Source organism: Echinops telfairi, unplaced genomic scaffold (genome assembly GCF_000313985.2).
Source record: "Echinops telfairi isolate 266 unplaced genomic scaffold, ASM31398v2 ScPeMD7_7424;HRSCAF=8462, whole genome shotgun sequence".
Taxonomy (NCBI): domain Eukaryota; kingdom Metazoa; phylum Chordata; class Mammalia; order Afrosoricida; family Tenrecidae; genus Echinops; species Echinops telfairi.
In genome coordinates, this window is record NW_022111324.1 from 28,934,794 (window position 1) to 28,958,931 (window position 24,138).

At 35.9% G+C, this 24,138-nt stretch overlaps 2 protein-coding genes across 6 annotated transcripts in view; one reads left to right on the top strand and one right to left on the bottom strand.

Moving 5' to 3' along the window:
• PRG4 (proteoglycan 4) overlaps positions 1 to 8,224 on the top strand; it is a 37,044-nt gene extending 28,820 nt beyond the window's left edge. For all 4 annotated transcript variants that reach the window (XM_045298151.1, XM_045298154.1, XM_045298152.1 and 1 more), the window contains 7 exons: positions 712 to 2,292; positions 3,486 to 3,563; positions 4,343 to 4,479; positions 4,724 to 4,880; positions 5,341 to 5,538; positions 5,980 to 6,105; positions 6,836 to 8,224. In XM_045298151.1, the coding sequence (XP_045154086.1) occupies positions 712 to 2,292; positions 3,486 to 3,563; positions 4,343 to 4,479; positions 4,724 to 4,880; positions 5,341 to 5,538; positions 5,980 to 6,105; positions 6,836 to 6,933 (2,375 nt within the window). In that variant the 3' untranslated portion in view covers positions 6,934 to 8,224. The remainder of the gene's footprint in view (positions 1 to 711; positions 2,293 to 3,485; positions 3,564 to 4,342; positions 4,480 to 4,723; positions 4,881 to 5,340; positions 5,539 to 5,979; positions 6,106 to 6,835) is intronic.
• Positions 4,976 to 24,138, bottom strand: part of TPR (translocated promoter region, nuclear basket protein) — a 62,979-nt gene continuing 43,816 nt past the window's right edge. Inside the window, exons 41-52 of one of the 2 annotated variants that reach the window (XM_045298150.1) lie at positions 20,295 to 20,492; positions 19,422 to 19,553; positions 19,217 to 19,307; positions 17,148 to 17,332; positions 14,484 to 14,552; positions 14,282 to 14,373; positions 12,047 to 12,153; positions 11,287 to 11,382; positions 10,993 to 11,149; positions 8,948 to 9,066; positions 8,017 to 8,109; positions 4,976 to 7,183 (exon numbers count right to left, since the gene is read on the bottom strand). In XM_045298150.1, coding sequence (XP_045154085.1) covers positions 7,128 to 7,183; positions 8,017 to 8,109; positions 8,948 to 9,066; positions 10,993 to 11,149; positions 11,287 to 11,382; positions 12,047 to 12,153; positions 14,282 to 14,373; positions 14,484 to 14,552; positions 17,148 to 17,332; positions 19,217 to 19,307; positions 19,422 to 19,553; positions 20,295 to 20,492 — 1,395 coding nt within the window. In that variant the 3' untranslated portion in view covers positions 4,976 to 7,127. Of the gene's footprint in view, positions 7,184 to 8,016; positions 8,110 to 8,947; positions 9,067 to 10,992; positions 11,150 to 11,286; positions 11,383 to 12,046; positions 12,154 to 14,281; positions 14,377 to 14,483; positions 14,553 to 17,147; positions 17,333 to 19,216; positions 19,308 to 19,421; positions 19,554 to 20,294; positions 20,493 to 24,138 lie in introns of both variants that reach the window. The other variant, XM_004706667.2, reaches the window with a different exon arrangement.

The window sequence follows — 24,138 nt, forward strand, 5'->3', positions numbered from 1 at the left end:
TCCTAGGTGGTTTGTGACTTCCTCTGAAGCAGTTAGTCCCTCTAGCTCATGCTAGGAATTAGTCTGTGAGTTGCCCCAAAGTCATGCAGAATAGAAACATGACATGTTTGCTGGATGTAAGCCACCTCAGCCATGTGTTCCATGGACTTTTCAGGTCATTTAATGGTACAGCTGCTACGGAAAGTCCAATAAATAGTCTTCTTGCTGCCATGGCATTGCTGTCTACTTCTACTTCCCCTGGCACTGCCATTTTGGGGCGGGCAAAGGGAAGAGAGCAGCTAATAGCCATGTGAGCAAGGGTTGAGGTGATTAACATAGATGCCCATCGGGTAGTTGTAGAAACCTCACAATCAACTGGCACAGGGCAACTTAAGAGATGGTAGAACTACACTTCCAGGAGGGAGGGGCACTGGGTAATGAGGAACAAGAGGTGAGATCAAAGTATAAAGAACAAGAATATGAACAGATGAATTCATGTTTGATTTCGAAAGTTGCCATTGGCTTCCATGCTTTAAGCATGTAGAGTTTTATTTGGTCTTTCATCCTTATGTCATCTATTTTTTGAAAACCCACTAAGAAAGGTTTAGTATTTCCATTTTATAATAATTAATGGACACATGAGAGGTTCGCAATTTATTTAGAGGCAGTTAGTCAATGATAAGGAACTTTGCCTAAGACAAAACCCCATCATAATGCTTTGTTTTTCTCTAGTAAAAGAGAACAAGAAGAAAGGATCTCCAAAAAAGACAACCGCCCCAGAAGCACCAGCGGAAGCTGGAAGCGGACTGGATAACGGTGATCTCAAGCTCACCCCCACACCTTACACTTCTCCCACGCAGCGCACTACAGCCACCACAGCCCCCAAGATCACAACCGCAAAACCATTAAGCCCTAAACCCAGTTTTCCACCTAATCCTAATACAAGTGCGGATAAGGTCACATCTAAAGAGACATCTTCAACAGCCAACAAAGAGACATCTTCAACAGCCAACAAAGAGACATCTTCAACAGGCAACAAAGAGACATCTTCAACAGGCAACAAAGAGACATCTTCAACAACCAATAAAGAGACAACTGTAGAAACTAAAGAGAAGAGTACAACAAATGAACAGACCTCATCTAGTACAAAAGAGAAGACTACTTCAGCCAAAGAGACACGAAGTGCAGAGAAAGAATCTGATAAAGATTTAGAATCCACATCTCAAGTGCCGGCTAAACCAACATCTAAAGCGACCACCACCACAAAATCCCCACCTACCACTACCACCACCAAAGAGCCGGTGACCACCACTACAAAGTCCCCACCTACCAGCACCACCACCACCAAAGAGCCGGCGACCACCACCACAAAGTCCCCACCTACCACCACCAAAGAGCCGGCAACCACCACCACAAAGTCCCCACCTACCACCACCGAGGAGCCGGCTCCCACCACCCCAGAGGAGCCAGCTCCCACCACACCCGAGGAGTCAGAGACCACCGAACCTGAGGAGCTCACTCCCACCAACCCTGAGGAACCTGCTCCGACTACCACCACAGAACTTCCTTCTACTCCCAAGCTTCCTGCTAAGCCAACTCCTGAGTTACCTGGAGAACCCATACCAAAATCTCCTAATAAGAGTCCCAAGGAGCCTGCTGCGCCCACAACCAAGGCTCCTGAAATGACTACACCTGAAAGTACAACTGCTACACCAAAGATGACAATGACCCCTCCCACTACAGTGGAAGAAACGACTACTGAATCTAAAATAAGAAGTTCAAGCACTCAAGTAACAACAATTCGAGATACCACAACTTCAGCCAAAACAACTCTTAAAGCAACAACTACTGCACCCAAAGAAACTACTGTAACAAAAAAGACTATGGCTGAGACGCCTCCAAAGAAACTTGAAGAAACAACAGCTACACCAAAAGGTACAGCTACTAATTCTAAAGAGACAACTGCTAAACCTCAAAAGCCAACCAAAGCACCCAAAAAGCCCACGTCTACCAAAAAGCCAAAGTCAACATCTAGAGTGAGAAAACCAAAGACAAGCCCAGCCCCGACAAAGATGACATCCACAGTGCCCGAAGTGAGCCCTACCTCGTTAGCCATAGCTACCACCAGCTCTAAACAAACTCCAAACTCAGACACAGTCGAAGCAAGCCTCAAGAATGAAGATGCAGATGCTACTGGAGGAAGACCTAACATGATGCCCAACCCCCCTGTATTAAGCCCTATTGTTATTTCAGGCATGGATTCCTTAGTGAGAGGACCCCATCAAGGCATTAGCACCAATCCTATGTTTTCAGGTAATAACCAATTGCATTCATTTTTGAAACTGGTTAAATTGCCCCTGGATGTAAATGGTTTGCACTTGACTACTACTCCACAGGCTATTAGTTTAAGCTTGCCTAAGAAGGGCATGATAGAAAAACCTAGTGATGGACTTCTTTTAGATTATAGCCAAGGAAACTCCATGGGGCAGTTCTGCTCTGTAACACAGGTGACCATCTTGAGTTGGAATCAACTTGATGCTAACATTAACACACACATACACTGCCCCCACCCCCAAGTCCATATGCCCTAATTATCTTTCTACTTTGATGTATGATCTAGAACTCTGGGCTTGTTGTGAAGACCTACGTGTCTATGGGTATAAAGGCGAGTAATGGAAGCAAACTCATTTTATATTTGAAAATTGAGTTAATACCCTGCTAGCATGTCTGTAAGAAGCTGAAATGGCATATGGCATAAACACACACATCTGGGATTCTACCCTTAAAAAGTACAAAGCAAAGCAAAAAATTTGCAATATTCTTTTCCAAATCAAGTGAAAAGGGCAATTAGAACTAAAAAAACCACAACTTACCATTGAACTAAAACCCCTATTAAATGTCTAATTTACATGAAGATTATGGTATCCTGACTCATTTTCTCTGCCATCAAGCTGATGCCAATTTACAGTAACCCTACAGGGCAGGGTACAACTGCCTGCTTCCAAGACTAACTCTTTGTGGGAATAGAAAAGTCCTGTCTTTTCTCGCGAGACGCATTCTTGTTCAGAATAATTTTTTTAAATTTACTACCTTCTGTGAATTATGCTTTGGGCTGTTACTTGCAAGGTTAGTAGTTGGAACCCACCAGCTGCTTTTGGGGGAGAAAGATGAGGCTTTCTGTTCCCCTAAAGATTTGCAGCCTGGTAAACCCCCAAGGGGTGGTACTACTCTCCCCTATAGGGTCATTATAAGTTATAATTGACTCAGTGGCAGTGAATTTTAAAATTAAAAACCTTCTGTGTAATACCAACTCTAATTAAAATTGAATTCTAAACAGTATCATTTCTCGTTCACCTATGAAAACATTATCACCTAAAACTACACTCCGCCCTTCAAGGTTTTAAGAAAATGTAAACATAGAAATTGTAAGGTTGGGAGATTTGAAAAGAACCTAAATACTTTTCACACTGTTATAATGGTCACATCTTTTTTGAATTTTATTTTAGATGAGACTAATTTATGCAATGGTAAACCAGTGGATGGGCTGACTACTTTGCACAATGGGACCTTAGTTGCATTCCGAGGTGAGCTATGTTCACGTTCTTTTATTTTCACCACTATGAGAAGCAAATCTGGAAGGGAACCTGATGGATGAATTCCTCACACATGAATACGAGAAGCTGAGTGTAATTACCAAAATGCTGGATTAACACATATATTAAAGAAACAAAAGAGCTTGACTTTATGCCAAAAATTTTCTTTCCATTAGGAATTAAAAGGTAGCTGACATTTTTATTTCATATCATATGAAACATCAAGATTTGTAGTGCCTATTTTGTTTCCTTTGAAAACAGCATTTTGATTGTACTGTGTTCAAGTGTTACCTTCTCCACAGGAGAGTAATAGAATGCCATTATTTCAAGTTTCTTAATTTTTAGCTATACTGTTTACTAGTCCAATCTTCTTCAAAAGCTTATAGACATTCAACCTAAAATGAAACAAATCAGATTCATACCTAGAGATTTGTGGTCCTTGAATGGAAAATTCTGTAAGACAAAACGATTCATGACCAAGAGATATATATGTGACTTTCCAAGAGTCACAAAGCTAGAAGCTCTTTCCAGAGAACAGAGAAAACAAAAAATATTTCTAAGATTATGTTAAATTCAGAAGCATCTAATTTCAGAAATGTTCAAATTCAACTTTCTGTTCTAACACTCAGTGCATTAACTCAACCTTCTAGTTAATTATTCACACATTCATCCTGTTTGGTAAGCCAGGGAAATTTTTTCATTTTAGTTTCTTCCAGGGAGGGTCTTAGTTCTTGGCTCATAAGCTGGTTACTCTACTTCTTTAATTTTAGGTCATTATTTTTGGATGTTAAACCCATTCACTCCACCCTCTCCACCTCGTAGAATTACTGAAGTTTGGGGTATTCCTTCTCCCATTGATACTGTTTTTACTAGATGCAACTGTGAAGGAAAAACCTTCTTCTTTAAGGTAAGAAAATCATCCTTGTGAGGTAAATATTAAAAGCCAAGAAACCTTGGTGCTATTGTTGATCCCAACTCATAGCAACTATGACCACCTAAACCAGCTTAACCTCCATGGTAGATGTGTCTCCATATTTTAATAAAGTATCACCAAAATTAAAAAAATGGAGCTAAAAGTTTTAACCTATACTTAAATCTATGAATATTTTCCTAAGGCATGTTAACATCACTTTTTTCTTTAAAATTACCAGGATTCTCAATACTGGCGTTTCACCAATGACATTAAAGATGCAGGGTATCCCAAACAAATTGTAAAAGGATTTGGAGGACTAAGTGGAAAAATAGTGGCAGCTCTTTCAATAGCCAAATACCAAACTCGGCCTGAATCTGTCTATTTTTTCAAGAGAGGTATGTGTCATATGATGGACAAAATTGAAAGACTTACTAAGCAATATTTATTCAATATTTTCAACTACTATTGCACTTACGGACCAAGACATGGCTAAATCAAATTTTTTTAATGAAAAAACAATTGAAGACAGTAAGTACTTAGATCTCTGCACAAATAAATCACAGTTCATCTGAGTATTTCAGGTCATCAATAAAAAGAACAGTCTAATTTACTTTCCAGCATATAAAGTTAAATATATATAACTATGCAGTAGCTTGAATTCAATCTTTCCAGAAGTATTTCAGGACTTAGTATTCATTTTTTGTGATACCTTAATAACCAATAAAAAACCAGATGAACATTTTATAAAAAGCAGGCAAAAATGATCTTTTCCTTCACCTCAAAACATTTATTTTTAGCCTATTTGGGGATTAAAACGAATGTTCATATTACATGTGGTTTCCTAACACATAATAGGTGGCAGCATCCAGCAGTATACTTATAAACAGGAACCTACCAGAAAGTGCCCTGGGAGAAGACCAGCTATCAATTATCCAGTGTATGGAGAGATGACACAGGTCAGACGCCGTCGCTTTGAGCGAGCCATACGACCTTCTCAAACACACACCATCAGGATTCACTATTCTCCCATCAGAGTCACTTATCAAGACAAAGGTAATTGTCTTTTTAAAAGTTTTCACATATGAAGAAGTCTTACAGGTTCCTACAGTCAAGCTTATTAAATATAACTATTGATCAAGTAGACCAAAAATTTTAAGTTATGGATGTATAAAACATCATTTTGCCTTATATAGCGACTAGTCTTTGTGGATGAGCAATGCAATTATTCAGATTTATTGATTAGAATAGATACATTTTACCCAGCCAGAAGCAGTAATACAATTCTGTAACCTTCAAACAATACTAAAAGGTAATTATGTCAGAGAAATAGCAATGTCAGAGGATAAACAACCAATCAGAGGTATTAAAGTCACACACACAAGGTTTCAACACTACAAAGGAGACTAAAATCCACATCTAAATCTAAACATTGCTCTTCCAATATAGTTTATTGCTTTCCAGTCTGAAACCTTTAATTATAAATGTCATCCACAGGATTTCTCCATAATGAAGTTCCAGTGAGTGCACTATGGGGAGGACTCCCAAGTGTGGTTACCTCAGCTATAGCACTGCCCAGCACCAGAAAACCGGAGGGCTTCGATTACTTTGCCTTTTCTAAAGGTAAGTTATAAAATCTCAATAGCTTCCCAAGAAGGAGATCCTTTCTGAAATATAATCAAGGAAACACCTGGTGGCCACTAAATGTGAAAGCTTAAACCGTAACATTCTAACTGCTTTAAACAAGAGATCGCTTAGATTTTTGAAATTACATTCAATTACTGGATGAATTTGTAATTTAGTTCTATTCTATCTTCATGAGGTAATGTTCATTTAAGTAAACATTCAATTATTTGAGTAATAATTGCTTCTGAAAACAGTATTCTTACTTGTTATCTGTGACACTTAACAGTAATACTTTATGCCAGTTTTATTGGTTCACATTATCACCATAAAACTAGTTTTCTGCGAATATAGTTTTAATGCTTAAGTTATATTACCAAGGAGATTTCTCTTTAGGGGAAAAAAAAGTTCAGAAATCTAAGTTATTTTGCATAGTGCTAAATGATGTTAGAATATTTATTTAAAAGGATAAAACAAAGTGTAGTTATTATTTTAAAAGATAATTGACTACTTTGAAAGGGAGACTTGCGCCTTTTATTATTACTGGAAGGTTTTGAAAAGTGAGTTCATTAAGGCAACTGCTTGTGTCAAAAAATTCAAACTAATAAAAACATTTTATACTAAAATAATAAGCACTGCCCTTGAGCAATATCAATAAAGTACTTTTATTAACGTTGAAGACTTTTGCTTCTCTTTTAATTAGAAAATGATCGATTTCTCTTTTATTTAGATCAATACTATAACATGGACGTGCCAAGTAGAACAGCCAGAGCAATTACTACTCGTTCTGGGCAGACATTATCCAAAGTGTGGTACAACTGCCCTTAGAGTCATGGGCAAAGGAAGAAGAGGAGCTGCCCAATTAAAATGAAGAAAACAAGGCGTTTTGACACTGAAATACATTTTATTAATAAAGAATGTTGAGATGAGCAAACGAATTTAAATACAAAATGTTTTTAAACTTGACAACACTAAAACAGATTTGACAATCTTATTCACAATTACCAGAGTTTATAGAACATTTAATTAATATTTCCTCTATTTATTCCTCCTCTCCCTCCCATTGCATGGCTCACACCTGGAAGAGAAAAAAGAATCAAACTTAAGGCATCTTTTAAGAAGTTAACTCAGAACTAGGGTATTCACTTACCCTAGTTCATTATAAAAATTGTTTTCAGTATCAAAATGTGCCAGGCACTGTGGATATAAAATTGTGTTAGATATTCCGTATCTTCAGTGGAATTATATAGCAATTATAGTGACATTTTTATAACATGAAGGTACTCTCTAATGGTTATATTAGAAAAATACTGAAATTATACATTTTTTAACCAGTACAGTGTATAAAAAGGTATTTTAAAATATGACAATACATATTTTATTCTAGTGTATAAAAAGGTATTTTAAAATATGACAATACATAGGGTATAACAAACAAATGGCACTGTAGCATTTTGGACTTCCCGATTTTACTCTGAATTCAAGAGGAAATCAATAAATATTACATTCAAACACCTATATATGACATATGAATATAACTTAAGTCTGCAAGAACTTTATAGATTAGTAAACTTGTAATTAATAAATCAACCCTAACACTTATTCTATTATCTTTTAATGAATAAATTTTATTGTTGAGAAAAATACAGCAAACACACAATCCAACAATTTATTTATAACTCGTGACTTAAATTACATCATTCAATTGGTGAAACATTTTCTGAATTGTTCCTCTTTCATTAACTTAAATCCACTACCCTCTACAGCTTCCCATCTAATCTCTGAAGTTGTTATTGCACTTTGTAATTTATTCTGAAAACTAGGTACAAGTTGAAAATTTGTCCATTTATAACTATCCCACATCTTATTATGAAATCAGTGTCAGAAATAATCAGTCTTTTAGAAATTTACCTCGCTGCCTATTAAAGTGACGACCACGGACACCTTGTCTTGGTGCAGCCTGAAGTCTTACTCGTCTGAAAGGCTTTGGTTGACTACTAGTATCTGAGAAGAAAAAAATTCATTGAGATACCAAGAAAGCAAGTTAAAAAACAAGTAGTTGTACTGGCAAAAGCTAATAACTAAATGAAAGCCTGAATAAAATCTAGGTGTCCATTTGCTTTTAGCATTTAAGTGTGTTTTGTTTTAAACAATGACAAATATTTAACATCCCACTCTATCCCCCCAAAAAAGTAGTTTAAAAAAATATTTTTTAAAGAAAAAGTGCTTGAGCTTGTTATTAATAAGTATTTACTTGGTACCTACAATATATCTGGTGTTGTGGAATACAATGGTAAAACACCAAGTCCCCCAGAAAACAAGCCAATTACATCTTCACACGAGTCATATACCTTCCTTTTAAAAAAGACACTCAAAAAAAATAAATAAATAAAAATAAAAAAGACACTCCATATCCAACTAGCTAGCAATTCCTGCCAACTCTAATTCAGAAGCATCCTAATTCTGAAAACTTCTCACAACCTCTACTCTATAAGCCTAAGTAACCATTATCTCTACCTTGCACTACTACAGTTGTCTTGGAATGTTCTCTATTGATTATTTTTCAAATTCTTTTCTACAAGTAGCCAAGCTGATAGTTTTAAGCTTTAAGTCAGGATATGCCACTTACCTGCTTGAAGGCCTCCTAGGGCTTCCTATCTTGCTAAAACCAAGTACAAAGTTGTACTTGTTCTACCCTCCTTTTAATACCATCAAATCTCCCCTTTACAAAAAAGCACTCCAGAAATTCTAGGTCTTACTAATTGTTAATAATAAAACGATGTCTTTGTAAACAAGTTTGATGCAACCACGTTGTATTATAGCCAAAATCAGAAAAACTTACCTACAGAAGAGCTGGAAGGGGGATCTTGGCTGGTAGAGGGAAGATCCGATTCATCAGATGCCTGAACAGGCTCTTCTTCCTGTTGGCTATCGATTTCTAGGGCTGCCTCTGAACTAATACTAAAAAAGGAAAATAAAGATTAATAGAAAAAACTGAATTCTAGAATATCTCCTAAGTTGTTCCCAAACTTTTTGGAGTAGCTTATATCACTAACATGACCCAGATCTCCCCATCAACTCAAAATTACAGACTTTTGACACTACAAAAAAATTTTAAAGAGGCAGGGGAGAAATAATTTCATGTTGATGCTCATTAGATGTTCTAATTTTGGTTTTTCTGTTTTGGGCTACTATTTTTCCCTCCTTTGAAAAAGAATTTTCATTCTTGACAGTCACAGAAGGTATATTATATACACATTGATAATCCCCGATTTTTTATGACAGAGTAAAAAACAGTAGTCATAATTATTTTGTGTACACCAATAACTCACCATGAGCTCTAAGTTCTGATGAGGTAGGCTCTATGAGAAATTCCTGGCCTTTGGCTAAAATGCCACTCTATTCTCTCTCATTCAAGAAAGCATATCAAAAAGCATGTGAGAAAGGTAAGTAGTATAATAATTTGGATCTGCTCCAGCTTTAACAACTAACCTGCATCCTCCTTTAACTGTGTTTTGAAGTGAAGAAGTACGGGTGAAGTATAAAGAATTTGGAATCAAATACTATTTAGAGTCAAATCCAGGCTGTGCCAGTTAATGGTAGTGTGCCCTTAGCAAGTTATTTTAACTTGGTTTTTACCATGAATGGTCTCATTAGTAAAGGGGAGATAATGTTTTCTAGAAATACGGTTCAGGTTAGAAATGAACAATATATAGAATGCAGCCTCCGTAATTATGTGATAGAAAATAAGAATCCGTGGTTTATCAGTGGACTGCTAACCTCAAGATTAGTAATTTGAAACCACCAGCAGCTCTGAGGAAGAAAGATGAGGCCTTTTACTACCATAAAGAGTTAACGTCTTGAAAACCCACAAGGGCTGCTCTACCCTATCCTATAGAATTGCTATGAGTGAGAATTGACTAGCTGGTAGAGAGTTTAGTTTTGCACTTTTGATGTTAGAGAATAACAACACACTTCTCTCTTTTTTCTGATACAGAAAGCCGGCTTGTAATTATTCTTTTTAAAAAAAAAGCACCTTAAGTAAAATAAAATTCTTGAATTTTTCTCTAGAAAATCTAGGTTCAACTTAACCATTAAAGTTAAAACTTCTGGACCACTGTCCAATGTCTTTCTCCACTGAATCACTCCACCTCCTTTTGATTGAAAAATATCCAGAAAACGTGTGATGAAAGAATTTTGTTAAGCTTTCTTTTTAATTGCTGAGTTAAAAACGTAGCAGTGTCTTGGAAACTACTAGGAAAATCTCTTAATTTTTGTGAAGTCAGTTTCTCAGACACCAAACTCTAAGTGCACATAAACATAGAGTGAGGATCACATGAAAGTCCACTACTAAATGGAAAGTGAGTCATTTCCTAATATTCACAAAAGGCTTCTTTGTGGGAGAAAAAGTTCAAGAAGCTACTTTAGATGAAGAGTACCAATCCTTTTACAGAAATACTTTGTTCTAGATTATACCATGCAATTTTCAGGGAGACAACAGTTTCTAAAATTCTGTCTTCTATGATACTGACATGTATACTATTCATTAGGCACAAGTCATCTGGAATAAGAATAGGTGAGTTTGTTTTGGTGTGAGGAAAATAAAAAAATAGTGAACTTCTCCCAAATTTAGTTGGAAATATATTTTCAATCAAATCTGTTACCGAGTTCTCAATTCTAACAAAGTATTAAGCAGCCATATTTGTAATAATCTCTAAGGCCTAAAATATATTACGAGATGTAAAACTAAAGTTTTCAAAGCAAATGTCTTGCTTTATTTAACAGTACAGTACTGAAAACACAGCTGAAAAGTTTTCCTAACTTAAATAAAAACAAATGTAAAACGTTGAGTCTAAAGCAAACACAAATTACCAAATGAACACTTACCCTTCAGATTCTGCCTCCACAAATACTTCATCTCCATCGTCACCTGCTGCTGTTTCATTTGTCGTGGATGAAGTGCCAGTGGAAGTTGTCACCATTGGGACAGACTGAGAGGCATGTTCTGAAGCATCAGAAGTCGCACTCTCAGTAAACACAGTGACTACAAAAATAAAAGACAAGAAAAGTAAATAAAAATTTAACTTTGTAGTTTCTCCAATTTTTAGCTAGAAGTTGTCTTATAGTTCTCAACTTAAACACAATAAACACAATGTCCATGAGCCTGCCTTTTATACCTACCTGGGGCTGCTACTTGTAGAGGAGTAGTGGGGACACTTCGGCCACCAGACTCTTCTTCATGAGCAAGGAAGAGGGGTGTTTCATACATTCCTAAACCTAAAGACAATGCTGAATATTAATAAATGGAAAAACGTAAGACCGTCAATTCAGCAGGTAGCTAAAGAAAGTTAAAAAAGTTAACTGCTGAGATATACAAGTTTGATGTCCTCAATTTGGACCTTCAAGCAAAAAGCAATTTCTCGAACTTTCAACATGATTTGAAAAAAATTTAAGTGTGCTAGCAATAATAAAGGTAGCCTTAAAAATTAGCTAAAATGGCTCCTTGTTGTTTCTTATAAGCTATCTTTATGGAATATTCAACTATTCTAAGTTTTATTCTTCACTAAAATTAAGATAAAATTCAAAAGGTATTATTAGCCATTTTTAAGATTTAAAGATACTAGTCCATCTTTTTCTGATGCTTCCTGTTGTCATTCAATATTTTGCCCACAGAATTCTTAAATATTAAAACTCAAACCTTGATTATTTTCTTCAGTTCTTTCAGCTTCATACATGCTGAATCTGCTTTTCCTTACCACACACTATTTGATGTATACAATGTTTACAAAATTGTATATAAGGTATCAGATACATTTTTGCATATAACCTTTTAAAACTACTGTTTACATATTTGGTAATTTACTTAAACAAAAAAACATCAGAGAAACAATATTAAGTGCAGATAAACCTAGGCAATCTATGGGTTTACTTAGCAATTTACCTCCTTGAGAAGCAAGCTGGCCGAGATCAGAGTGACTAGAACTCGTTTGTGGCATATCTTCGGGGGGACCAAACCGGAATCTAGGAACACCAGCAACTTGTGGGGAACTAAATGAATAAAAATTTAAAGTTACCCTGTCTACCAAATCTCCACTCCCCAAAAGCACGTTCACATAATGTACATGCCTATATGAAGACACCTTCAGTTTTTCACAAACTTCTTGACATTTGTAAAACAGATACAACAAAACCTTATAAAGTATAAATGTGATTTTTGAGCACATCTGTGAAATGAAAGTAAGCAAGGGTTAAGAAATCTTAGATCAAGTTTGGTTATTACCACAACATTAAGAATCTAAACACCTGAAATTGTGCATTTGCTTTGAGGTAATTTATATATCTTCCTGTATAGTTTATAACATGCTTTATATAGTTTCTAAGATTGACTTAATATTTTCACTATGATAAATGTTGACGCACACTCTTTTGCTTAAGTTTTCCTGTCAAATTATGGCCAGGCTGAAGGGGAGTAGAGTGAGTTCCTTATAGCTGATCTGTGTCCAGGGACACTGTGCTAGAGACAGGCAGAGGGCTGTGTGTGGAGAACATGCTGATTTGCTGGCAGGTGGAGGCTACTGGTCCCATAAGCAATGGGTCTAGTGGTGCCAGCTAAAAGCAAAGCCAGGCAGTAGAATGGCTCAGTATGGACATCCTGACACTCCCAAGAACCCTATAGGGCTAGTCTGACTTCTCTCATCGGATTGAGGAATATATGACCACCCTTTGCACCCATAGCTCTCACACCCGAGCTATGGTGCCTGCATGAGTGGGAGTTTCAAATGGTCTAACCACTTTGGTGCACCAGCTGGCTGTGAGTGCATTAAGTCAACTCATCCATTCAATTGGCCTCTCTAATTTGTGCGGACACACAATGTATCTCCTGGGCTGAGACTAGCCACCTTGATGAGGTCTAAGGTCTGTTCCGAGCAGGGGGCATTGAGTTCTTCCTGCATTGGAGAAAGTGGTTTGCAGGGCAGGGAAGGAAGCCTGCAGGGAGAGACCGCTTCAAAAGCTCAAGGGCTGGCTTGTGAGGGTCTGTTGCTAGAAAGCAATCTCCAATTCAAAAGGCACCAAGATGAAGACTTAACATTGATGGATACTGGGGGTGAGGGATGAAGTCATTACATGAAAACTTAACAACACGTTCACATAAATAATGTGCATGCTATAGCTCACATTTCCTGCGTATTTGTTAGCCATCTCTATAGAGACATACTGGAGACAACTGAAACTTAACAAAGCTTTGTCTCAGTTTTCAACCGTTTGATCATGAACAAATCCTGTCCCCTCGCTGGCATAATTTCATGAATTCAAATGATGACTCCCAAGGCCTACAAAAATGATATGATGGCTAGAAACTTGATTTTTCATTCCTTTCTTGTTTTAACTACACTATCATCCATCTTCCTGCACACAATCTAGAATGCAAAACTCAGAATTCCCTCTTTAGCCACTCTTCACCCTGTCCTCTTTTAGCTAGACAGTTACTAATCCTTATGGGCCATATACTTCTCTAATAAGTCTTCAATGCTACTTTAGTAAAGTTTCCATACTTTCAGGAAGGAGCTGCAGGGATGCTGTGGGATAAACACAGCAATTCTATCAGAAGCTCCTCGGGAGACATGAGGCCATAAATATTTACCCCTACACAGGATGAGTCAAAATCAACTCAATAGCAGTGAGTTTGGGTTAAGGGATTACACTTTGGGGGCTGCTTGAAAACTCGATTCCCATACAACATTCCTCTTGAGGAAGATCCTTGAGCCCTCTTCAACTATACCTAAAATTTCCTGGATAGGAGGTCCACAATTTTGGATTGTTCCTTAAAACCTAAAAAAATACGCTCGCCCATCCTTGCCTCTATGTAGCATTCTGGCTGTACTTCTTTCAGGATTGATTTGTTTGTTCTTTTGGCAGTCCATGGTACTTTCAACATTCTTTGCCAGCACCATAATTCAAATGCATGGCTATATTACCTTTTAATTTTAAATTATTGATGAAGTAATTGCATTTCATTAACTTCTGTATAATTTCCCCCAGGAATACATCCTCCATTCTACCCCAACTGCTATATACCTCTACTAAACAGTAGAGAAGTCAACAAATAATCATTAAGTTAGCAGGGAAATGGGAGGAATCAAATTAGTCACACTATGTTTCTTTCTCTTTAACTTACTGAATTGCTTCAGCAAATCCATCAGTACGATGTGGCACCACAAGAGTTGGGGTACTTGGCACTGTTCTATCTTCATCATCAAAAAAATGCTGCTGCTGAAGCAGAAAACAAAAGCTCAATAATCATGGCAGACAAAAAAGTATGCATTATACAAATAGTTGCTGAAATATGTACCATTTTTTCATGAAAGCTAAGTACTTACCATGCCACCTATTCCTGGAGTTAACTGAAGCCCACGTCCCACAGATTGCCTCCGAGTCATCTGAATTCTCTATGCCAAGAAAATTATTACGTTAATTTTAAGGGATTAGCAAAGCACAAAAATTCTAGTTATTAACAAAAGTAGGTTATTATGCTAGTAATAACATTACTAAAATGTTATGATGGCTTAAAAAGGCATTGTAGAAAAATTTCATTAGCTTTTAATTCTATTTTTACACAAAATTTTTGATATCTTCTAATATGTAATCATTAAGATATTTCTAAGAAAAAATCCATTACTGAGCTTAGCTAAAGACCATGTACAATCTCTGTTACCAGAAAACGCAGACAACTAATACTCAGGATACAGGACACACTCAAAAATCCAATATTGAAGCACATGGTGAAGCCTAGGTTCCCAGGCTGCCTTGCCCATCATTCACATCGACATACATAGCATTGCACATATATTTATATGTAAATGTAAATTCTGCTTTAAATGACTATGTATTCTCCCCCACTTCTACACACACACACACACACACACACACACAACAAAACCATAATAACAAAGCAACACATATGATATATATGTGAAAAACTTTTTAGGTCATATTTATAGATCTGATTGTTTTTACAGTCACCTTATATTTTACTGCATAGTTTTTAACATGCTTATATAGTTTTTAAGATCGACTTAATATTTTCTCTATGATAAATGTTGACATGCTCTTTTGCTTAAGTTTTCCTGTCAAATAAATGATCAAAAGGAATATTGTGTGAAAAGGAATCTACACAAATTCATATTTTGATGGCTGCAGCCAACTGTTCTCCAAAGAGATTTAACAAACTGACAACCCTACTAAGAGTTTACCACAGTGCCCATTTCCCCACACATCTGAAAAATTACATCTTAGCTAACAAAAGCAATTTACCAATCTGGCTTAAAAAAGTCACCTTTAAACTAACACATTTTACTATTATAGAATCTACATAAATTAAAACCAATAGTATGTATGATCCAACCTATCTGTATATAAACTTATTTATTTCTATTGCCTGTTACGTAACTGTTAGCCAGTATGCTTTTGAATTTTAAGGTTTAATGATCTTTCAGAGCTCAATCAGCAGTAATGACTTTTTCTAAACTGTCTCTCAGTTTAGGACTTTTTTTTTCTTTTAAAGATCATTTATTGGGGCTCATACAACTCATCACAATCCATAGGTACATCCATTTGTCAAGTACATTTTGTACATTTGTTGCCATCATCATTCTCAAAACATCTGCTTTCTACTTGAGCCCTTGGTATCAACTCATTTTTTCCCCTCTTTCCCCACTCCCCCCTCCCTCATGAACCCTTGATAATTTATAAATTATTATTATTTTGTCATGTCTTACACTGTCAGACATCTCCCTTCACCCACTTTTTCTGCTGTCCATCCCCCAGGGAGGGGGTTATATGTATATCCCTGTAATCGGTTCCCCCTTTCTACCCCACCTTTCCCTACTTTCCTTATTGGTCCTGAGGGGTTTATCTGTCCTGGATTCCCTGTGTTTCCAGTTCTTATCTGTACCAGTGTACATACATCCTCTGGTCTAGCCGGATTTGTAAGGCAGAATTAGGATCATGATAATGGGGGTAGAAGAAGCATTAAAGAACCAGAGGAAAGTTGTATTTTTCATCATTGCTATACTACACCCTGACTGGCTCATCTCCTCCCCATGGTCCTTCTGTAAGGGGATGTCCAACTGCCTACAGATTGGCTTTGGGCTTCCACTCCGCAGTCGGCCCCTCATTCACATTATGATTTTTTGCTCTGTGTCTTTAGTATCTGATACTTGATCCTGTTGACACCTTGTGGTCACACAGGCTGTGTGCTTCTTCCATGTGGGCTTTGTTGCTTCTCAGCTAGATGCCTGCTTGTTTATCTTCAAGCCTTTAAGAACCCAGGCACTATATCTTTTAATAACCAGGCAGCATCAGCTTTCTTTTACCACATTTTCAAAAGTTTACAGGATTCTTAAATGATGGTTTGGGATTATTTTGTAAGACAGACACAATTCCTTAGGGTTTTATATTCTCAAATGAAGTTATCTTCACCAATTGTGTTTTAATAACTATTAGGGTGTTACAGGCTCAGAAACCAGCAGACAGTAACAGCCTTTGTATCGTTCCCTGCAAAAGCTTCTAAGTAAGAGAATGCTACATGTTGGGAGATGCGTGCCTTATTACTTTTAAAAGTGGATACTCATACATTGATTGTGAGCACATGAGAAAAATGTTCTTTTAAGCAAGATAAGTACACTTCTTTAAAAAAACAAATAAGTACATCTTAGAGACATGCAAAAGTAGATGGTGGGCAGCTGCTAAAATACATTTTACTTTAACGGAAATCTAAAAAATCGTTCTTCTTTTAACCTTTAAATATAATGACCATATTTTTATTGGCTATGACTGTACTCATTCAACTTCATATACAACCTCTGGAAAACCTTGTCTTTCTAAGGGTTTTCCAGCTTATGAAAGTTAATTTTCCAAGGAAAGGAAACTGGGCACTAGCTTCAGTGTTAATAATTACAGAAACACATGCCAAACATTAAAAGTACACTTAGCCTCTGAAAAATCAAGATGTTTTAGAGATCACTTTTCAGAATGACTACTACCTGAACTGGTGGTCCCAATTCTTGAGGTGGGGCGTGAATGGTCAGTCGTGGGGGAAGTGGGTGTGGTGGACGTCTTGGTGATTGAGGTGCTCGAGGGGCATGTCTTTCGGATGCTGATGATGGCTGCTGTTCTCTAGAAATCTCCTGAGTAAAGGAAGACTCTACAGTCCCTGAATTTCCATCACCTATAGGAAAATAGATGCTTTATTTGAACTACTAAGTTTACCAAAAAATAACAATCTTGCCGTGATAATTATTTTCAAAAGGAAAATAGCAGGTGTGACTGAAAGAACACGGGCTTTGGACCCAGCAATAATGGGAGTCTGCACATAATAAGCAGAGTGGTTTGGGGCAAGTCCTTAAACCTTTTTGAGTCTATTTTTTTGGCCGGTTATAGAGCAAATAAGGTTTTTCTAAAGATTTCAAATAATGGATTAAAAGCACTTATCCCAATACAAGATAAAATAAACATTTAGTAAATAATGACTCATTCTTAATAAAGCAGGCAAAATACCTTACAGTCAGACCATTTGTATCTCATTATAATATCTAAACGAGTAATGAAGATTGGGGAGAAGCCTTAACACTTTTAAATTTGATTTTCCTGGATTAACACTTTTAAATTTGATTTTCCTAAATTTAAAATTTTAATAGTCCCCCCAGAGGCCTGGATCTTCTATATTATGTACAAGAAAGAAAAGATTCTGTCTTATGAAAAACTAAATAGGATAACACACAGAGCTTAGTAGATTAAATCTTACCACTACCACTTTTTGTTACTATATCTTTGGTAAATTTTTTTTTTTAACTAAAACTCATCACTATACCTCACAAATTTATTTTAAGAACAGAGTAATTCAAGGCAAATTGCTTAGAAAATCCTTTGGTAGCTATTGGCCAAGCACAACATTCTTACACAATTTAAATTTATCTTTGGTTGATTCTCCCCATATACACCCCCCAAATGAGTCTTTAACAAGTTTCATGTGCATCTAATATACACTATTATCTAGGAAAAATAGCTATGCAACATTTCCCCTCAAAAGACTTTTAACTTTTAGTGATAATAATTAATGATTACAATTACATGAGTGAGCACGTGCACATATCTCCCTCTATATTCCAACTACATGGGTACATAAATGGTTTAAAAGAAAAATGTACAAAATATCATTACTCAAATGCAAAATGTTATCGATCTCCTTCTTCCCTTATTTTATCTCCCTTAACATCGGAGAATACTATTATTATATGATTTAGTGCTTTTTTAAAAAAAGTAAGCATATGCCTTTAATATCTTGCCTACTTAGAAACTTAGGTGTACTCTTTTTCCATTAGAGTAAGTATAAAAGGTGTTTCAAAAAGTTTGTAAACATTTCCATTATTTTTTAATTCCATTATTTCCATGAAATTTTTAAAATCCCCTCATATTTGGCTTTAATCTGTTACCATTATTGTTACATGTAATGTTATCTGTAAAACCAGGACATTCTACAACATAGTGACTAATTATTTAAAACACATTTAAAAACCATTTTCTAAAATGAAATCATTTTCTATGATTTTCATAAACCATTAATGACTGCAACTTTTCGGTGGTCATCTGGTTATCGTTTTCCATATATTTATTAAAAGATACATTGAGGAGCATTGGTGGTGAAGTGGGTTACACATTGGATCACTAACTGCAAGGTTGGCAGTTCAAACCCACCGCTGCTCAGTGGGGGGAGAAAAAAGACTGTTCCCAGCAAAATCTAAGCGCTTCTCTGCTTTCTGGCTGACGTCAAGTGTGAAAGATGCACTGATCAAAATACACCCACCCCCATGAAAACACAGCAAAGCTCAACCATGCACACGTTTTGAAATATGAAGCTTGATTAGACTGACCTCTTCTGGTTATAAATGCTGCTACTGCTATTAGGCATCTGATTTAATTTTATTTAACAGAGAATGGTGACAAAGCTAGAAGAGACAATCTCTTATTGACAGTTGTTAAGCAAACCAACTTCATATTATCAGAAATATCAAAAGAAAACCAACCCCTCCCCCGGAAACTAAAACAATCTTACCACTGTTTTGAGAATCAGCAGCTCTCTGATTACTTTCGCCTCCACCCAAACTTTCTTCTGTTTCTGTACCAGGATCAGTTCCTTCACCACCCTAAATTAAAGGGGGAAAAAAAAAGTGATGTGTAAGTGCAAATAGATTATCTTCAAAAGCCAGACCAGTAAACCGCAGCAAAAGAAAAAAAAAAAGATAATCCTAGCCAGTTACCTCAGCATCATCAGCCTCATATCCATCATTACCATCTGCACTACCAGTTCCTTCATTACTGTCTTCACCCTCATCCCCCATCCCTGTGTCATCTTCATCATCATCATCTTCTTCCTCATCCTCTTCATAATCCTAGTAGAAAAATATAAGTAAAGATCTAAGATATAGTACACAAAATGTGCACGTTTTGTTATCACACTTAAGAGAATTGACTCAGCATTGATCAGACAGAGGAGTTATCTTGAAAGCATGGATTTAGTTCTGCCCCATCAGATATCAAAACTGTGAAGCTTAATGATAATTACAATTCAATTCTGAAATTTGTTTACATGACAGCTTTCAAAGGTTAAAGCTCCTAAATGCACTCTAAGTATTAAATGGTTCATTTAAAAAAATTTTCAAAGCAAAAGTGAAGACAGTAAATGGAGTTTTTAAGAGGAAAAAAGAAAGGTCTACAATGAGAAGCCAATTCAGAAGTTAACACCAAACTAAACTGAACATTTTCACTTAAAATATACTGCAAGGAGATGATAAGACAATTCTCAAATAAAAAGAAATTTAATTTTTTTTATTTCCAGAGGCAATTAAAATCATGTTCATTTAGCAATAAGACCTAACATTAATTTTACTTCAGAATAAATCCTAAAGATCTTAGCAATCATAATAAAGAACTAGGATTTTCCATTACTAGCTTTATGTTCCAATTTCATAAAATTTTAATTTCAGAATCAATCAAGACAACAGAAAAGCAAAACAATCTATTTAAATTAACAGGGAATCAGAAATTACTGGATCATGTTATACTAGACCCAGGAATCTGAGCATTTTCATCGAACATTTAAAAAATATTATTTGGATTCAAACAAAATTTACCTCATGTTCTCCATCATTTTCATCGTCATCCTCTTCTTCATCATCACTGTCAATAACAATGACATCATCTCCCTTTCCTTGACCATCCTGGGATGAAGTTGTTTGCTGATCTGATTGAAGGGTTCCAAGATCTATCTGAAGGGACTGAGAAGTCTCTTCACTGTCTTCCATGGGAGTGTAATCTCCCTGAGTGACTCCCTTTTAGAAAAGAAAAAAAAGCAAGTATTTATAAAAAAACCAAAATTCACTGCGATTAAATAATTCTATATATATTAAGCATGCCATAGATCAAAAGATTAAAGAATATGCTACTAACATTTTATTACTAAAAATTTGGTATTCAAAAGTAGAAATTGAAAGTATATGCTGAAGAAAATAAAACATTGGGATTTATTAGTACATATCCCATAGAAGACATGAAGAATGATATAAATCAATATGGGTAATAGTGCAATAAAAAGAGATGTGAGCACACACACAGAAGCTTGTTGTGTGTTCAAACAACCAGTTGTGATGATATTGTGGCTCAATACAACAGATAATATTACTGAGTCATAATGTGAATTCCATAGTACTTTAAAATTTTCTAATAGCCAGATTTTTTAAAGCTGAGAAATATCAGTATTAAATACGCAGAAATAAAATTAATTGGAAAAACAAAAGCTGGTATAATAAATTTCAATTTTAATAGGCTTAGACAATATATTCTAAATGTAATTTAAATACGTAATACATGCAAAATTATAACCAAAAAGTTTTACTGTGGTTTCTCCCACCCCCATGTCTTTAAAATGTGATGTGTATATCACATTTACAGAAGATCTCAATATAAACTAGCTTTATTTCAAGTGCTTTCAATAATCAATGTGATTAGCAAACAGTATAGTTGGAGATCAGTCAGAAAAAATAATTCTCTTGAACCTGTACCATGTTTAAAACAAAATTCCCCTTAAACCAGAAATAATCTGCAAAACATTAGATAAAACAAATTACTGAAGGATTGTAAATCACATAACACGAAGCCAAAGGAGGGAATAGTATCAGAGCCTAAATTGCGAGATACTGGTTTGGAGAAGGCTAAGGAAGACAGTCGAAGCCCAAGATACATTTCTGAGATCTACACAGGAAATGAGCCTCTGGTGAGTTCCCTCTACCCATAATAAATATATGAGAAGCATGGGAAGAATCCGGTTACCACACAGTGCATTAGAGAGAGAACTATAGGCGATCAAAATGATAAAGCTGACTTGAACGGTTAAAGCCTTGTCAGTTGACCCCTCCTTTAATACACATTGGGCCCAATCTGGTTTTTAACATTTTTTGTGTTTTATTTTTGATGTTGGGGGGTTTATCTCTGATGCATTTTGTCATTGGGGATAACCCTCTTGAATTTTTGTTACATGTTTTTCTGTATATGAAACCCGGGATTGATGAAACCTACAATGACAACAAATAGAATAAGGATTCCTACGGGATACATTAGGGGAGGAAGATGTCAAGGGGAGATGCGATCAAGGAGCTTTAAAAAAAGAATGTTTTGGAACTGATTGTAGCAATGGTACAACACTGCTTGATGTGACTGAACTATGGAATGATGTATCTGTATTAGTTCCCAATAAAATGGTTAAAAAAATCATTATTACTGTCTATGAAAAAACATTCCTTACATACACATATTAAAAAAAAAACTAACCAAAACGGATGACTATCCTATACATTTGGAACCCTGGAGGCATAGTGGTTGTGTACTGTAATAACTGCAAAACAGGCAGTTCAAAACTACCAACTGCTCTGAAGGAGATAGATGAGGCTTTCTGCTTCCGTAACGAGTTAAGAGTCCCTGAAACCCAGAGTAGTTCTCCCTTGTCCTTTGGGCTGCTATGCAGAGGAACTGACTCGGTAGTGAGTTTTTCAAATCTTATACATTAAAGATATCAGATTTTAGAACTATATGATTAGCTTCCATGCAGGGTCTGTATAGCCACCAAAGGCTAAGGTCAGATGACAAGGCATCATTTTCCAAAGCCCAACAATCCCTTTAATCATACTAACCAGGTCTATAACATGTCTTGGGAAGTCTCTCTAGAGCCAAATTGTTATAATATTATATCTATTTCAAAATATCTAGTTTTCACTGACTTCTCATCAGCATTAAAGGAGGTGTTTGGTTTTTTAAGCGGAGATACAGTTTTAAAAATTCAAGACACATTTATAAAAGTGCTTTTGCTTGCACATAAAATAAAAAATTAAAAGGCATATTGCTTGGATCAGAGGTCTAGAGAATTATGATTAGGTACTGAATTATTAAAAATACTTATTTATCTATAAAATTTTACTTTATTTATAGCTTCTTCAATTACATATAAAAATTACCAGACATTAGAATTCATTAATATCATTGCTTGCAATTTTATTCAGTTACTGAGATAAACTATAATTTTAACCTTATTTCTGATTTTTGTCTATAAATAGTTAAATGTCTGCTTTTGACTTAAGCAAGCAATAAATTATTTTCTATACAAGGCAACAACAATGCTGTATGAACTAAGTTATTCATAAAAGATTATGTTACCACAATGGAATAATTTAAAAAGTGCATCAAATTGACATGCTTAGAGTTCAGAAGAAGCAACTTATAAAGAACACCTGCTTCATTATCAGAAACTGTTATACATTCAACAGATAGTGCTGGAAGGGTGGAATGAAAAGCCAAATGGCATTTTTGAGCCATAGAAATTTTTTCCTACTTCAAGTGGGAGGTACGAGTCTACTCAGAGGAACCTTGATTTACTTCCAAAATCTACACCCATTGCAAACTACACAGAGACTCCAACAGACTTACTTTCCGGCAGAGACCACTGTTAAGTTGATTATGCTGGATTGAACTTGATAGTTGGACAGTTGACCTCCCTATAGAACCAACTTGAATTTGTTCTGGGTGCAATTATCTCTTAGTTGTTCCAGGACAAAAAATTTCTTCCCTGGCTTCTTGAATGTTGATGGGGATCTTTTCTCTCTTACTCATTATTTGTACTTTTGTCTTTAAATTATTACTATTTTTTCATTACCACCTTATTTATTTATTATTATTATTTCTCTTGGGTTCCTGGTTTGTGAAGCACAGGAGTGAATGCATAATGATAATAACCAATACAAGAGTTTATAAGGAATGTAGGGGTGGGAGGTAAGTGATAGGGAGGGAGCATTAGAACTGATTTTGAGTGCACAACTCATTTTAAAGAATTTTAACCAGGAAGGAGGGGTGGGGTGTAAGGAGGGAGATGTTCTAAAATGGATGTGGTAATGATTGTATAATTCTTGATATGAATGAACAACTGAATTACTGAATTGTAGGCTATGTAAACTATGTACCACTAAAACTGTTGGAAAAAGAAACGAAAACAAAAACAAAACTCATGGAGCACAGTTCTACTGACACAGTGGCCATGAGTTGGAACTGACTTGTGGCAAAGTGATGTTGGTAGTAATATTTGGCAGTTCATGCAAGAGTTAAGAAGTCTTGGTGGCATAGTGGGCTATGAGTTGGGATGCTAACTACAAAAGGTCTACGGTTCAAGACCACCACCTTTTGCAATTCTAACCAATAGTCACTGTAACTTTATGATCCATTTCTCTGAATTTAACTGATATGGCAAATCCCCTCGGGTTTGATTAAACTTTTTTTTAAAGACTAAGACAAGAAAATTGCCTGCAGCCATTCACTAATCACAAAAACAAGCGTATACTATTTCAATGAACCCATGCATGTAGGGACTGCAACTCTAGTGGCAGCATGCTTTTTATTAACCCTTGTTAAAAACTAACACAAAACTGCCAGTGAGTC